The sequence below is a fragment of the Saccopteryx leptura genome, chromosome 13 (genome assembly GCF_036850995.1).
Source record: "Saccopteryx leptura isolate mSacLep1 chromosome 13, mSacLep1_pri_phased_curated, whole genome shotgun sequence".
NCBI classification, from domain to species: domain Eukaryota; kingdom Metazoa; phylum Chordata; class Mammalia; order Chiroptera; family Emballonuridae; genus Saccopteryx; species Saccopteryx leptura.
The window spans coordinates 5,103,302-5,118,422 of record NC_089515.1 but is presented as its reverse complement, the minus strand read 5'-3'; the positions used below and the strand labels follow the sequence as shown (position 1 = coordinate 5,118,422).

At 49.9% G+C, this 15,121-nt stretch overlaps 1 protein-coding gene across 2 annotated transcripts in view; it reads left to right on the top strand.

The window, feature by feature from the left end:
• LOC136384597 (dedicator of cytokinesis protein 1) overlaps window positions 1–15,121 on the top strand; it is a 432,442-nt gene that overhangs the window by 95,180 nt on the left and 322,141 nt on the right. For both annotated transcript variants that reach the window (XM_066354964.1, XM_066354963.1), the window contains exons 19-22: window positions 1,548–1,645; window positions 4,589–4,678; window positions 5,027–5,127; window positions 11,551–11,685. In XM_066354964.1, the coding sequence (XP_066211061.1) occupies window positions 1,548–1,645; window positions 4,589–4,678; window positions 5,027–5,127; window positions 11,551–11,685 (424 nt within the window). The remainder of the gene's footprint in view (window positions 1–1,547; window positions 1,646–4,588; window positions 4,679–5,026; window positions 5,128–11,550; window positions 11,686–15,121) is intronic.

Genomic DNA, 15,121 nt, shown 5'->3' with positions numbered 1-15,121 from the left:
GGGGTTAGTGTGCTCGAACCAATCGAGCCATGGCTGTGGGAAGGGAAGAGAGAGAAAGAAGGGGGAAGAGTGTAGAAGCAGATGGTTGCTTCTCCTGAGTGTCCTGACCAGGAATTGAACCCAGGACATCCACATGCCAGGCCTATCCTCTACTGCTGAGCCAACTGGCCAAGGCCTGTGCCCTTTACATGTCACCGTTTTTAAACTCTGTGTCGGCTGTCCTTGGGGGTAAGGGCATGGGAATGAGGATGCTCATCCCATGTGTGCTTTTTGTGTGGCTTTCTCCTCCAACTCCAGTGTTGTCTTGTGTTCCCTGGAATCCCACCTAGCCCCCCAAATTACGTTTGTCTTTTCAGTGTTTCCCAGAGTTTTTCTGATGGAGACCATTTCTGTAGCCGAAGTTAGTTCCCGATGAGCACAGCAGTAGCAGGTTGGGTACATGGTGCTAATTGTGTCTGTTCACGAACTGGGTATCAAAATAACCTCAAGTAGAAGTGTGCAGACACTTGTTCTTCCCTGGAGACGTGCCGGCTTCCCAGCCTTCGTGCCTTAAAGGACATCTGTTCTCCTCGCAACCTTATGTGGACATTGTTGTCCACATTGAGTCAGTACAAACCGAAGACATTCAGTTTGTGGTATCTCGACTAGAAAACAAACAGAACGCAACCACGAGAAAGAGCCAGGGACGGTCAGGCCTGGGCAAGGACAGTGAGCTCAGCGCTTCAGTGGCCTCTGGGGGCCCGGGGCCCGGGGCCCTGTCTCCTCAGACCTGTTACCTCACAGTATCAGGACCTGAATTTCTGTTAGTCATTTTAAATTATTTTATGTAAAAAAAAAAAAAGAAAGAAAAAAAATAGATTCTTACACTGAAACTTGAGAGGAGATACCAGGACAGCACCTGGGGTGGGGGCAGCCTCCCCAGCCCTTCTGCTCAGAGAGGCCGGGCCTTGTTCCTTAGGCTCCAAAGGATTTTTGTTTTATGAATTTATTTTTTTTTAATGAGAGAGACAGAGGGACAGAGACAGGGACAGATAGGGACAGACAGGGACAGACAGGCAGGAAAGGAGAGAGATGAGAAGCATCAACTTATAGTTACAGCACCTTAGTTGTTCATTGACTGCTTCTCATATGTGCCTTGACCCGGGGACGACAGCAGAGCGCATGACCCCTTGCTCAAGCCAGCGACCTTTGGGCTCACGCCAGTGACCACAGGGTCATGTCTATGATCCCGCGCTCAAGCCAGCAACCCCTGGGCTCAAACTTGGGTCTTCTGCATCCCAGTCCTAGGCTCTATCCAATGTGCCACCTCCTGGTCAGGCCCTAAGGATGCTTGTAAGGTGTTACGTAGAAATCCCTTCCTGGTAGGTGGAGGTCATGAACTTGGCCACAGCGGGCATTAGAAAGCCGTGGACTGTTTCGCTGGCAGCAGTTTCCAACTGGGGTTGACTGTCCTGTTCAGGACCTTACGCACAGCACCTGGCCGGACGTGCACACCACAAGGACAGAGTCCTGCTCGCGGCGTGGTCTGACCTGGTCTTCTCTTGCAGTGGACCTCCTGGGGCTCCTTAAATGGCGTTCCAACACCAACCTGCTGCAGCAGAACCTGAGGCAGCTGATGAAGGTGGACGGCGGGGAAGTGGTCAAGGTGACTCGGGCCCCGGGACCTCGGTCGGGGCTCCCCCCCCCCCTGCGTTTGCAGATGTAGCCACCGCTCGTGAGCGGGTATGCAGCTCCGGCTCCAATCCCTGCACGGAGTCTCTCGGGTTTACCTGCACGTCTGCGCAGACAGGGGTTGGGCTCCTGGAACTCCCATCTGGGGGTTGGGCTCCCGGGACTCTGGTCCGGCGGTTGGTCAGCTTCATGGTGAAGGCGGTGGGACTTGGATTCAGGCCAGTCTTGGGTTCTGGCTCCTCTTCTCTGGGTCCTCCCCGCTGGACAGGGATGGACGGACGTTCAAGCACCTCATTAAGTCCTTTCCCTGCGGTAAAATGGGGTTGCAAGAATGCCTTCTTCAGAGGGTCACTGTGGAGGTCCAGTGAGATGTGACAGCTGTGTCTGCCACAGGGGAAGCGGTCAGTCATCACCTGACCACTGTTATCGGCCCTGGCTCAGGACTCACCCAGAACCCCTGCAGGTGACCCGGGGAGGAGTGTGGTGTGTTGGACCAGAGCGCTAGAGCCTTGTTTTGGCCATTTTCTTCCCTTGTGACCCTGAACTTGTTTCTTTGACTCACACATAGCAGGCTCTGGAGAGATGTTAGGTGTCCTCTCAAATCTTAGTAAGGCAGGACCGTCAGACGAGGGTCATCCAATTCCTCATTTGCTGGTTGTGGGTGGTTCTGAAATGTTCTTCAGTGTTAAGCTCTTCTTGTCTCTTATTTGCCCAGTTGACTTGCACTTAAGGAAATACATTTCCATTTTCTGTAAGTTCCCTTTGGTTGGTGGGTGGACGATAACCCAGTCCTGTGCTCAGGGAGCCTCCGGAGCAGGGTCTCTACAGCCGGGCACTGCCCTAGCGCTGCCCCTGCCCGAGAGGGCTTGCGGAAGAGACTTGTCTTATCTCTGTAAGAATTAATAACATAAAGTGTCCTTAACTAAATGGCAGTGTGGTCCGCGTCGGTGCAGATTAATTTGGTTGCACCATGTTTCAGACTCCCTTGTACAACCACTGGGCGATAGCCTCGCTCGCCTCCACAGCCACTGGGCGATAGCCTCGCTCGCCTCCACAGCCACTGGGCGATAGCCTCGCTCTCCTCCACAGCCACTGGGCGATAGCCTCGCTCGCCTCCACAGCCACTGGGCGATAGCCTCGCTCGCCTCCACAGCCACTGGGCGATAGCCTCGCTCGCCTCCACAGCCACTGGGCGATAGCCTCGCTCGCCTCCACAACCACTGGGCGATAGCCTCGCTCGCCTCCACAGCCACTGGGCGATAGCCTCGCTGGCCTCCACAGCCACTGGGCGATAGCCTCGCTCGCCTCCACAGCCACTGGGCGATAGCCTCGCTCGCCTCCACAGCCACTGGGCGATAGCCTCGCTCGCCTCCCAGTCTGAATCCTCTTCTTGGGTCCTGGTTGGCGACTGCCGTGGGACCCCGCTAACTGCATCTTCCTCTTCCCTGGGCTCTGTCAATTCCCCGAGTCACCTAGACGCTGAGCACATGAGTTCACATCATGTGAGAAGGCACGCAGTTAATGAAAGTTTGTCCCTGGTCGTTTCCACCTCCCCGGGTCTCACCGGGAATTTGTTGTACTTCTGTGGCCCCATTGTCACACTTAGCAGGGGATGTCAAGGACCCTCTTGTCTTGTTCTCCGTTCCCCTGATCTAATCGGCTATCGAATCCGGTCGCTCACCCCTGGACCTGGTCTTCACTGACCTACCTCTGCTTCCTGCGCATGCTGGGACCACTCAGGCCGGGAAGGGGCCACCACTATGTCCATCCCCTGCTCCGTTTGCCTGACGTCCTCGGCCAGCGTATCCTGGGTGCCCTGGAGGGCTGGAGAGTGAACCAACTTGTCCCAGGCCACATGGCTGAGACCAGGAGCCAGGACTGGAGGGGTCCCCAGCTTGCTTGGGGTAGGGGAGGCTCCTTATATTCTAGTTAAGGGTCCTGATGGACTGGAGCTTATTTCCACTGACCCAGGGCCGCCCTTCTGTACACCTGCCACCAGGAGCAGAGAGATGACATGCCTGGTAGGTGGAGAAAGGTGCTGGGTTATGTAGTGAAAGCTACTGCCTCCCGTTGGTGGACAATGAAGGCGGTGACCTTGGTTGTCCCACAGATGGTCTTAGAGGGACGGGGTTTCCAGAGGAGTCCTCCTGTAGCCCCGTGGAAGGGACCTCCTGCCCCATGCTTAACTCCCTTCTCTCAGTTGCAGCTTGATAGCCGGATGGGCAAGGTCACAGCTCGCTGTTGTCCCACTCTGTGCTATGATGCTGTCACTTGTCTGGGTGGTCCCGCTGCGGGGACTCTGGGTGAACCTTGGCGAGCCAGAGCTCGGCACCCGGAGAATCTCTCCAGCAGTGACGTCGAACTGTCTGCAGACAGCAGAGTTTTGACCTTTGCAAAGATGTTATAGTCAGAAAGGGTGGGACATGGTACAAGGTGGTAGCTGTTGACTCTTTGTCACTAGACTGACAGAAACCAGGAGCAGGTTGGGAAGGTCCCATGGGACAGGAATGAGGGGCCTCCTCCCACCGCTACCAGTCCTGCTGCTTGACTCCGCGTCCCCCGTGTCTCTGTTCTAACGTCACTGGGATGGGAATGTGGGGCCTCCCCCCACCTCTACCAGTCCTGCTGCTTGACTCTGCGTCCCCTGTGTCTCTGTTCTAACGTCACTGGGACGGGAATGTGGGGCCTCCCCCCACTGCTACCAGTCCTGCTGCTTGACTCCGCGTCCCCCGTGTCTCTGTTCTAATGTCACGTACCTTGTGCATCCGCAGGCTGGGGAGAATCTCTAAGGTCAAGAGCGTCATGGGGGGGGGGGGGTGTCTAGCAAAGGGGAGGGTGAGAGCCAGGCCAGCACTGACCACTTTCCCAGCTCGGCAGGCTGGCCGAGCTCACTCTGTCCCCTGGCCCGTCTCCACAGTTTCTCCAGGACACCTTGGACGCCCTGTTCAACATCATGATGGAGAACTCGGAGAGTGAGACCTTCGACACGTTAGTGTTCGATGCTCTGGTAAGAGGCCGCCGCTTCTCCTCTGCTCGGCCGGCAGGACGCAGTGGCATGCCGCAGCCTGTGAGGCCGGGTGGGGGCGCCCAGCACGGTAACCGGGACGGCTTGGGCAGCCGTGCACACCCCGGCAGAGCCGACAGACGCCGCGCTGGAGGCTCTATCTCAGTAACACTGTCCGTGGGCAAAGGAAGTTTCCGGCTGAGATGAGGTCACCTGGCTGACCGTCGGCTTCTGTCTGAAAAAACAAACAAACTGTAGTGTTCTTGGAGTCACCCGGCGAATAGGATTTGGGTGAAGATTCCAGAAGGGTTGGCATTATCCTGCTAATGAAAATATTGATCCGTGTCACAGGTGTTTATCATTGGACTCATTGCCGATAGGAAATTTCAGCATTTTAATCCTGTTCTGGAAACGTACATTAAGAAACACTTCAGCGCCACGTTAGCCTACACGTAAGTTCTCTTGGTTGTTTTAAAACCAAATCTTTTTTCTTTCTTTCTTTTTTTTTTTTTTTTTTTTTGTCCAGTGTGTTTGTTTTTTAGTGTCTCTTTTGTATACTTTTTGTCTGCAAATGTACCTTCCCCTCCTCGAAACTCCTAATTGACTGGGCCAGGGGTCGGGAAACTTTTTGGCTGAGAGAGCCATGAATGCCACATATTTTAAAAAGTAATTCCTTGAGAGCCATACAACGACCCGCGTACGTGAGGCATTATCCAATAAAAATTTGGTGTTGTCCTGGAGGACAGCTGTGATTGGCTCCAGCCACCTGCAACCATGAACATGAACGGTAGGAAATGAACGGATTGTAATACATGAGAATGTTTTATATTTTTAATGTTATTATTTTTTTTTATTAAAGATTTGTCTGCGAGCCAGATGCAGCCACCAAAAGAGCCACATCTGGCTCGCGAGCCGTAGGTTCCCGACCCCTGGGCGGGGCTGACATTTATCATTACTGTTTCCCTCTTAGCAGAACTCAACATCTTGTCGAAAGCAGCATGTAGTAAACTAGCATAACATTCTGGAATGAGTCCTTTCTTTTCTCCACTTCTTCTACTTGTCTTTGAGATTTTGAGCTCACATCCGACGGCACTGAGAGGCAGGTGCCGGGCCAGGTGCCTCTGTGCTGTGGCTTCCCGGTGAGCCCTGGTGAATGAATGAGGACATGTGTTCCTATTTGGGGATCGTTGGTTGTTTCGTGGGGATAGAATTCTGTGTTGTATTTTCAGCATATCTTTTTTTTTTTTTTTTTTAGAAGCTGGAAACGGGGAGAGACAGTCAGACAGACTCCCGCATGACCCGACCGGGATCCACCCGGCACGCCCACCAGGGGCGGCGCTCTGCCCCCCAGGGGGCGATGCTCTGCCAGGACCAGAGCCACTCCAGCACCTGGGGCAGAGGCCAAGGAGCCATTCCCAGCGCCCGGGCCATCCCTGCTCCAGTGGAGCCTTGGCTGCGGGAGGGGAAGAGAGAGACAGAGAGGAAGGGGGGGGTGGTGGAGAAGCAAATGGACGCTTCTCCCATGTGCCCTGGCCGGGAATCGAACCCGGGTCCCCTGCACGCCAGGCCGACGCTCCACCGCTGAGCCAACCGGCCAGGGCCTCTTTTTGCTCTTTAAAAAACGCCTTTCCTTTGGTTGAAGAAGCTTCTGCTGTGACTAACTTGGAGTCTTACTGCCCACCCAGCTGCTCTCGCCCCGCCCCCACAGCCCCCATGGGGGCCCCTGTGGGTCTTGTAAACTCCCCTCCCCCCGAGGGAGTGTGCCATGTTTGGGCCACAGAAGCTGCTCACCTGGTGCTACAGTCCTGGAGCCCGGCCACCTGGGCTTAAATTAAAGCTCTGTCACTGAGAAATCTAAGGTGTTCTCCTCTCTGAATTTCAGCCTTCTCAGCTGTAGAATGGGCACAGGTGTAGATTTATTGAGCATTTTAATGAGTTTTCATATGCCACCGGCTTGGAATAAATTCTGACCCTGTGAAAAGCACCAGGCTGGTATGAGGTTGCATTATTATTAGAGTTACTGTGATGAGTTACCTTCTGTCTCTCACAGAGGGGCTCATTGACATTTATTCACACTTTTAATCGTGTGAGTTGCAGGGAGAGAAGAGATTTAAATAATTTATTAAAAAAAAATACAGTATTAGTCCCAAGTGTACAACATAGTGATTTGGCATAATTTCTTCAAGAATGTCCACTGTAGAGTCATTTGAACTGAATCTCTTTAGTGTCCTTAAATTGGGTCACCTCTCCCACCTGTGCCATGACCATGCTTGGGTCGGAGCCCGTGTCCTTGCCGGTGGGTAGCTGGGAAGGCGGGGTCAGAGGTCTGACATGGTCAGTCCTGCCCCTGGAGTCTCTCGGGTATGTCGGGAGTGCCTGTTTAGTGGGTGGTCCCTTGAGTGGGCGGAGCGCTGCGCTGTCCCGAAGCACAGAGAGCAAAGTTGGATGAGTTCTTGTGCTTACTTTTATTAAAATGTAGCCCCCCCACAAAAATGGTTTAAAACATTTTGTTCCATCAAAAAAAAAAAAAAAAGAGAGAGAAAAAAAAGCACTTGACATCATATAGCAGGGGTCCCCAAACTAAGGCCCACGGGATGCATTCGGCCCCCTGAGGCCATTTATCTGCCCCTGCCGCACTTCTGGAAGGGGCACCTCTTTCCTTGGTGGTCAGTGAGAGGAGCATAGTTCCCATTGAAATACTGGTCAGTTTGTTGATTTAAATTTACTTGTTCTTTATTTTAAATATTGTATTCCCGTTTTGTTTTTTTTTACTTTAAAATAAGCTATGTGCAGTGTGCATAGGGATTTTTTCATAGTTTTTTTTATAGTCCGGCCCTCCAATGGTCTGAGGGACAGTGAACTGGCCCCCTGTGTAAAAAGTTTGGGGACCCCTGTCATATAGGGTCCATTTATTATAAAACTTCCCAGCACACTGGAGCTGCCCAGGTTGCCTGCACCTGGGGCAGTTCCTTTTAGTGGGGAGGCAGATCAGTGTCCCCATCCTGCCATCGCCACGCAGACACAACCCGGGGCAGGTGTCGGAAGTGGCCTGCACGCTGCCCTGAATGTGGCGTGGCCTCCCTGTGCGGCCCTTTCCTGACTCTGCTCTGTTCTTGAAATGTGGCCAAAGAGCTTCTCCAGGTGGAGTTTGTGCCTAATTTCTGAGAACCAGAACGATGACTCCACGTGGCACACTGCCGTCCAGGTCCTGCGTGGGCGTCGCCCGCGGTGCCTTCGGGGAAGGAGTGCGCATGCGCAGCAGGCTGGGGGGGGGGGGGGCTGCAGCAGGAAGGGCGGGCGTTTTGCGGCCAGCCAGTGGCGGAGGCAGAGAGTCCGTCTTCTCTTTCGGTGCCGGTGAAATTGAGTCGGGAATCAGTGCTCTCTCACTCAGTCTCTGTAATCTGCTGAAGTGGAAAGTCTCATTTTGGGAGATGCGTCTTGGTATCATGTTTTCAGAAACTAACGATGCTTATTTGAACCTGAGTGTTTCCACCTGGAAACACCGAAGGAGAGAGATCCTTGTGATGGCCTCGGATCAAACCAAACGGTGGCAGGAAATTGTGTCTGCAAGGAAATTCTGGAGTGTCTCCCCTCCCCCTCTCGAAGGCCCAGGCTTGTCCATTGTCCTGGTAGTATTTTTTTTTTTTTTTACCTCTTTTCCTTGATAAAGACTGAGACCTTTAAACATCTCTTCAGAAAGACCCCCAAGAGAAGAAATTAAAGATGACCATAGGCAATGGGCCCCAACTGTGATAGAGAGGCCCTTTGCCTAGGTCATTCTCGGGAGCTGGGGCCCCATCTGAGTGACCAGTGCTGGTCCAGGTGGGAAGGAAGGGCGGCATCTGCTTGGGAACCGTTCTTCCAGAAAAGCGAGCAGACGGCTTCATTCTGTCCAGCGAGCTGTCTTTCCCGGAGCTGGTTCCGGCTTCCCTCCCGCTGAACTGATGCTCGGTGTGGCCTGGATATCTGAGGTGTAGGGGGCTCCCATCACTGCAGGACATTCTGTTGGGTCTCCCCTGTTCGAGTGGCTTTGTCTTTTTGTTGTTAAGTCTCCATCATGTGGAAAAATCAGTTGACATAATCTAACATCCACTTATTATAAAACTTCTCAGCAGACTGGGATTAGAGGGGAATCTCTTCATTCTGACGGCAACCTAAGTGTACAGCTCACCCTTAATACCGATTGGAAGCCTCTCCCCTAAGTTTGGGCACAAGGTGGGGTGTGTGTTCTCAGGTCTGCTGATTATCATACTGGAAGTCGAACAGTGAAGCAGGAGAAAAACAACTAAAAGTGTAACAGTCGGAAAGAAAGAAGTAAAGCTGTCTATATTTTCATGAGGTCATTGTGTACATACACAACCCTACGGGATCTCTTTGTGACAAGCTCCCCCCTCCCCCCCGCCCCCCTGCAAAAAAACCACCAGAACTGGTAGGTAAACTTAGAATAGTTTAGGTCCAAAACTAATACAGAAAACTCTATTGTACATACGCAGATGATTGCGACGTGAAATTAAGAGTACAATATAATTTACTGGATTATAAACTAAGATCTTTGAACGCCTTGAATTACATTTAATGAATGATAGGTCAGACCTCCACCCTGACAATTACAAAACATTGCTGAAAGAAATTTTAAAAGAATTAAATCATTAGCCTGATCAGGTGGTGGTGCAGTGGACAGAGCGTTGGAGTGGGACGCGGAGGACCCAGGTTCGAAACTCCGAGGTCGCCAGCTTGAGCATAGGCTCATCTGATTTGAGCACAGCTCACCAGCTTAAGCCCAAGGTCGCTGGCTTAAGCAAGGGGTTACTTGGTCTGCTGTTGCCCCCCAGTCAAGGCACATATGAGAAAGCAGTCAATGAACAACTAAGGTGCTGCTACAAAGAATTCATGCTTCTCATTTCTCTCCCTTCCTGTCTGTCTGTCCCTGTCTGTCCCTCTCTTCGTCTCTGTCTCTGTCACACACACACACAAAAAGAATTAATTAGATAAAATATCGCTCAAATATATATTTTTCCCAAATTAATCTATAGTTTAACATAATCCCAGCCACCTCTGTGGTAGGCACACAGGTGGACCAAAGAATGACCTGGGAGAGAATGTGAACGGCAGAGCACCCCCCATACCTGCTGGTCTGTAGCTGCTGTTTCCTTTGAGAAGCAAGAAACACCATAACTGGCCATTTTCCACATCCATAGTGCTGCGGTGTGTTCCCCTCAGGCCCCCACCTTTTGTATTTAACTGTGCGTTATTGTGTGGGAAGGATGTATCATAATTTATTTAACCAGTCCTCAAGTGGTGGACATTGGCATTGTTTATCTATTCCTACTCTTGTAGACACTGCTGCAATAAACGTCCTTTAATATTTGTAACTGTTTCTATAGAAGTTACAAGCGCAATTGCTGGTATGTAAGACTTTGAATAGTGTTATTTGCAGTAGATATTGCCATTTTATTGTCCAAATATGTTCTAGCTGTTAATCTGATCAGCAAAATTCCAGCTTCTCCACATGGTGCCTGACCACCTTATTTATCTGGATGTTTTAGGCAAGCTGTTTACTTCCTGTTATCTTAATTTGCATGTAATTATTTATTAATGACATTGTTTTTTTTTATGGATCTAGACTTTTCCTGTGATATACCAGGCCATAGCCTCTGAGACTCTAGTTTTTTGTTTGTTTGTTTTGTCTTTTTATTTTTTTTTTAATTAAACTTCCTACATACTCTAATGGCTTTAGCAGATTTACTACTGTTTGAAATTTCTGGTTAATTTAATTACAGAGGAGTAGACAATTTTTTATGTTCCTTTACTTGTAATAGCGTTTTATTTTTAAACTATGAATTAAGTGCCTTATCTAATTTTTGAAGCTGTGAATTAAAATCAAACTTTCAGTATGTACCAACTGTCTCCACTTATGTAATGGTATGGAAGATTTAAAAATAATTCTGACCAATTTTGGTGTGTCATAAACTATATAAGCTTCTCTTATGTAAAAAGGTTTTACATGTTTTCATGTTAGGGAGTTACTGTTTTTAGATCATAATTTATAGAGACATAGACTCTTAAGAGAAGGATTATCATTATGCTTTTACAATTAAATGTGTGAAATCCTATTAGAAAGTGTGAAAAAACAACAAAACTTTTCCTGTGCTACCCATGTTAATCTCATATGTTGTTTATAGTCTTTTATATAAATGCTCTTAGAAAACTCATTAAAAAATTAAGACTGTTTCCTATTTGAAAAATTGGTTGTAAAATTTTTATATTGAGTATAAACAGTCTAGTTTTAGAAAATGGACTAGGGGTTGCTGAAGTGGCTTCCAGTAACAAATACTGCCTTACATAATGCCTTTTAAAAATTTTTGGTAAAATTCACATAACATAGAATGTTGTGCCAGAGTTTTCCAGTTACTGACCATGTTCAATTTAAGGTCTTTTTGCAAAGACTTTTTGTACTTCTCCTGGACTGTTAACGAAAATTTTTTGATCCGTTTATTTAATATTGGGAAAGCTAGTGTACCTGTCCAAATGGGGGTATGTTCACCTGTAAATTAGGGGTCATAATACCCACTCCTTGCCTGACAGTGTTGTTGTGAGGAGTAAATCACATCCTACATTGAAATGCTCAGAAAAACCCCTACAACAGAGAAAGAACGTGCTCTCTCCATAATCACTCAGCTCTCACCATTCTGAGAGTTGTTGTACGGGGTCCCTTGCCATCAGTTTACAATGCATTTTTTTACGGATGTGCCCATACCGACATGTGGGGACCACAGTGAACATCACAGCCCCCCGGGACTGTATTTCTGTCCCGGTTCGCAGCCGAGCTGTTGTGATTTCCAGAGCTGACTCCCTCGTGTTTCTGTTACGGACAGGAAGCTGACGAAGGTGCTGCGAAACTATGTGGACAACGCCGAGAAGCCCGGCATCAACGAACAGCTGTATAGAGCCATGAAGGCCTTGGAGTACATCTTCAAGTTCATCGTGCGCTCCCGGGTGCTGTTCAACCAGTGGGTACCGCCTGGGGCGGGCTCTCCTGGAGGCTTCTGGGAAATCCTTCTTTCTTTTCTCCTGCCCCCTTCCTCTTTCCTTTTTTCTTTCTCTTCCTCTCCTCTTTGTTCTTCCTTTCTTCGGTTTCTGTGATGATGGAGCTGGGACAGATTGCTCTACGGGGGTGAGGTTGCCCCCTTCTGCTGTGACAGGCAGTGAGATGCACACAGGGGAGCCAGCCCTGTTCCCAGGTTCGAGTCGTGGACATTTCCACGTAGACAGTGAGTTCCACATTGTCCCCTGCAAGTACTGACAATGCCTCAAATGTAGCACAGGGTGTATACCGAGAGTCCTGATCTCCTTCACAGTACATATGTGTTTATATAACAAATAGCTCCAAGAAAACTAAGAGAATTAAACAAGCCACAAGGAAAAGCCGAACCACGTCAAGTTGCCTCTCTCGGGAAGATGGTGGGCTTCCTTCCTTTCTCTTCTTCAGCCTCAATAATGTTTTATCTCCAGAGAGAGATTCCCACGCAGGAAACGGCTTTGTCGAGTGGACATTCCATTGCTTTTGCTTAGTGACGTTTCACGTGCCATCTGGGTGAATTTTGTGAATGGTGTGTGAACCTGATAGAGCAAGTGAGTACGTTTAGGACTTCACTGCGTTACAGAGGACGCTGATACATTTTGGTCTAGATTATCTGTGGATTCAGAGCTATGTTACAACCAGAGAACTTTCAGTCGGCCCCCGAGGGGATCAGAAAGAGGGCAGAGAGGGTGTTGGAAATGGCTCACGCTGCTTGTGTCTCTGGAGGATGTGGCTTTGGGTGACCGCATGGGGGTGGTGCCGTGCGTGTCGGTTCGTAGAGGTTGATGTTTTTGTTGTGAGTTCTAAGCACAGAGGGAGAGAGTTCATGAACCAGTGTCCCTCAGAATTAGGGGACACATGTCACCGCTCCCAAGCACGGCACTCCGGAAACAGGGACCTGAGTCAGTGTGGACGTACATTCATTTGTCCCTGCCTGCTTCCTCTTCATGTTGCTGTTTGCCGGAGGGAGTTGTCTGTTTGCCCGCTTTCTAGTCAATGTGGTCCGCCCATTCCAGGAGGGCCCAGGGAAAACGGGAGGTACTCAGAATCCAATGTCGTGGGCACCATCGTGCACATAAAGCCAAAGGAACACGGTCTCTGCTTGTGTGGGGCACCATTGATCGGACGACAAGGCCAAAGGCTTTTCTTAGTGTCCTTTTGTTTTCCTCCCTCCCCCCCCCCCCCCCATTTCAGTGGTTTTTCACCTGGGATCTTCAAAGATGTTCTTTTTCGATGCCATGGTGTTTCTACTTCGTATAGGCTGCTTGAAGAGAAGGCAGCCCTGTGCCCTGCACCAGGGTTCTCATTTTCTTGACCGCGACATGTGTATTATTACCTGTCAAGAAACCCAACTGGGCTCACAGCTAGAATTCACAAGTGGTTTTTGTTTGTTTTTTTTTCCCCTTTCTTTGCTGTTGGAATAAACTTTGGAGGTCTATTTTCTTCCTTCATCTTTCAAAAACGGTCTGCTGTATTTTCATATAGTGTAGGAGCTCATAAAATCCCAGGATCATTTGATGGTTCAGCATTCTTCTAGAGAGCAAAGAGGTGACGCTTTGGACACGAAGGTGAGGAAGCCCACCCTCGCTGTATACCTGGTGTTTAGTTCCGAAAGCTCATCTTGGTTTGAAACGAGACCAGCCGTTTACAAACTCCGGCCGAAGATACTTGGTTCCCGGTGAACCAGGAAAGATTCCCAACAGCCAGGGGTGCTTCTAGCCGGATTCCGTTTGCCCGTGTTTTCTGCGTGGGTGGATCACATTAACTAGAAAGCCGGCACACAGACACCTCCTGATCAGACCTTCTGAATCAAATGACTGAGCTCGTTTTCACCGTGTTCCCCTTTCTGTCTTGGGTGCCATTGTGAAGTGTCTGCACCTGTCATCTGGTGTTAGGCTTTGTGCATAAGTAGTTATTGATCATGAATAAATTGTCAGAGACCTGTCATTTTCCTATCATTTCCTGGGTACGGGAAGGGGGAGGCGGGTTATAGACCGAGGTCTTGTCATGCCTTGTTAATGCATACACACCACGTTAAGTGAAGCAAGGAATGGTGACTGGGTGCTAATTCACCTATCGACGCACTGATCTCCTCCGGCTTCCTCTCCTTCCTTCCACCTCAAGGTGGGTCCAGCCAGGGACTGTTTGCTTTCTCCGATGCAGTCAGAGGCGCAGTCTGGAGGCCCGCCTTCCGTCACAGAAAGCTGCTCAGACCGCCTATATTTCATCCTAGTGGTTGGAGAGTGTTTCCACTTAATGGAGAATTCTAGATGGGCCTCACTTTCTTCCTCCAGATGGGGTTCCGCCCTCTCCTGGTCTCCGTTATTTCTGGTGGGAAGTTGACCCGCAGAGGTTCTGTGACATCTTTGAAGGGAGTGGTGTGTTTTCTTTTCCTCAGGCCGCTCTTACAGCTTTTCTCTTTTTTCTGTGGTTATTAGCAATTTTCCAATGGATTGCATAAGGGTCCTTCGCTCGTGACTTATCCTGCTGTTACCACGCCGCTTCTGCTCGGGTGGCTGGCACGGTCCTTGGAACTTTTGCGTTGTCAGGAGACCTCCGGGTTCTTGATTTTCGGGAAAGATGTCAAGGACGAACCAGAGTGAGGACAAAGCAAGTTTTTTATCTGAGTGGAGAAAAAGAAAGGACAGGGCTCGGGCACCCCTGGGAAAGCAGAGAAAAGTAGCCCTCGCCGGTGAGCTCAGTTGATTAGCACATCGTTCTGAAGCGTCGAGGTTGCCAGTTTGATCAGGGCACATGCAGAGGCAGATTGATGTTCCTGTCTCTCTGTCTCCCTTCCTTTCTCGCTAAAATCAATCAATTAAGAAAAAAAAATGAAAAAAAGAAGGGAAAAGTATGCATCTGAGTGCGTGTGGTCAGTTAGGTCTTGGGGTTTCAGGGGTACCCAAGGGTGGGGGGAAGAGAGGTCGCCCAGGTGTGTGGCACTGAATTCTGACTCTGCCCTTGGTGGGGAGGGGTGTCTTGTTCTTAATGGGGTCCAATCCAGAAGTGTCATGGCATTTGTCCCCCTTGTGGGGGACAGTTTTTTATCGTAATGTTGGTATGAGGAGCTTTGGGGTCTTCTCTGGTTCGTTTCACCTCCGTCTTGGGTTAGGTCTGGCTCTAAAACGGGTTTGTGGGTTCTGGCTTGCTGCTGCCCGTCTCCCTGACTAAGGTGCTTTATACCAGCTGCTCTCTGGCGTCCTGGGTGCCAGAGGACCAACCTGCTGGCTGTTCACTGCTCGGCCATTTGCCTCAGTTTCCCCATTGCACGTTGCCAGGGAGTGTCCTGCTTTCTTACTGACTGGACTCGCTGTGCCGGACTGTCCGAGCTTCTTGAACTTTGGACCGGTGTCTTTTATTAACAC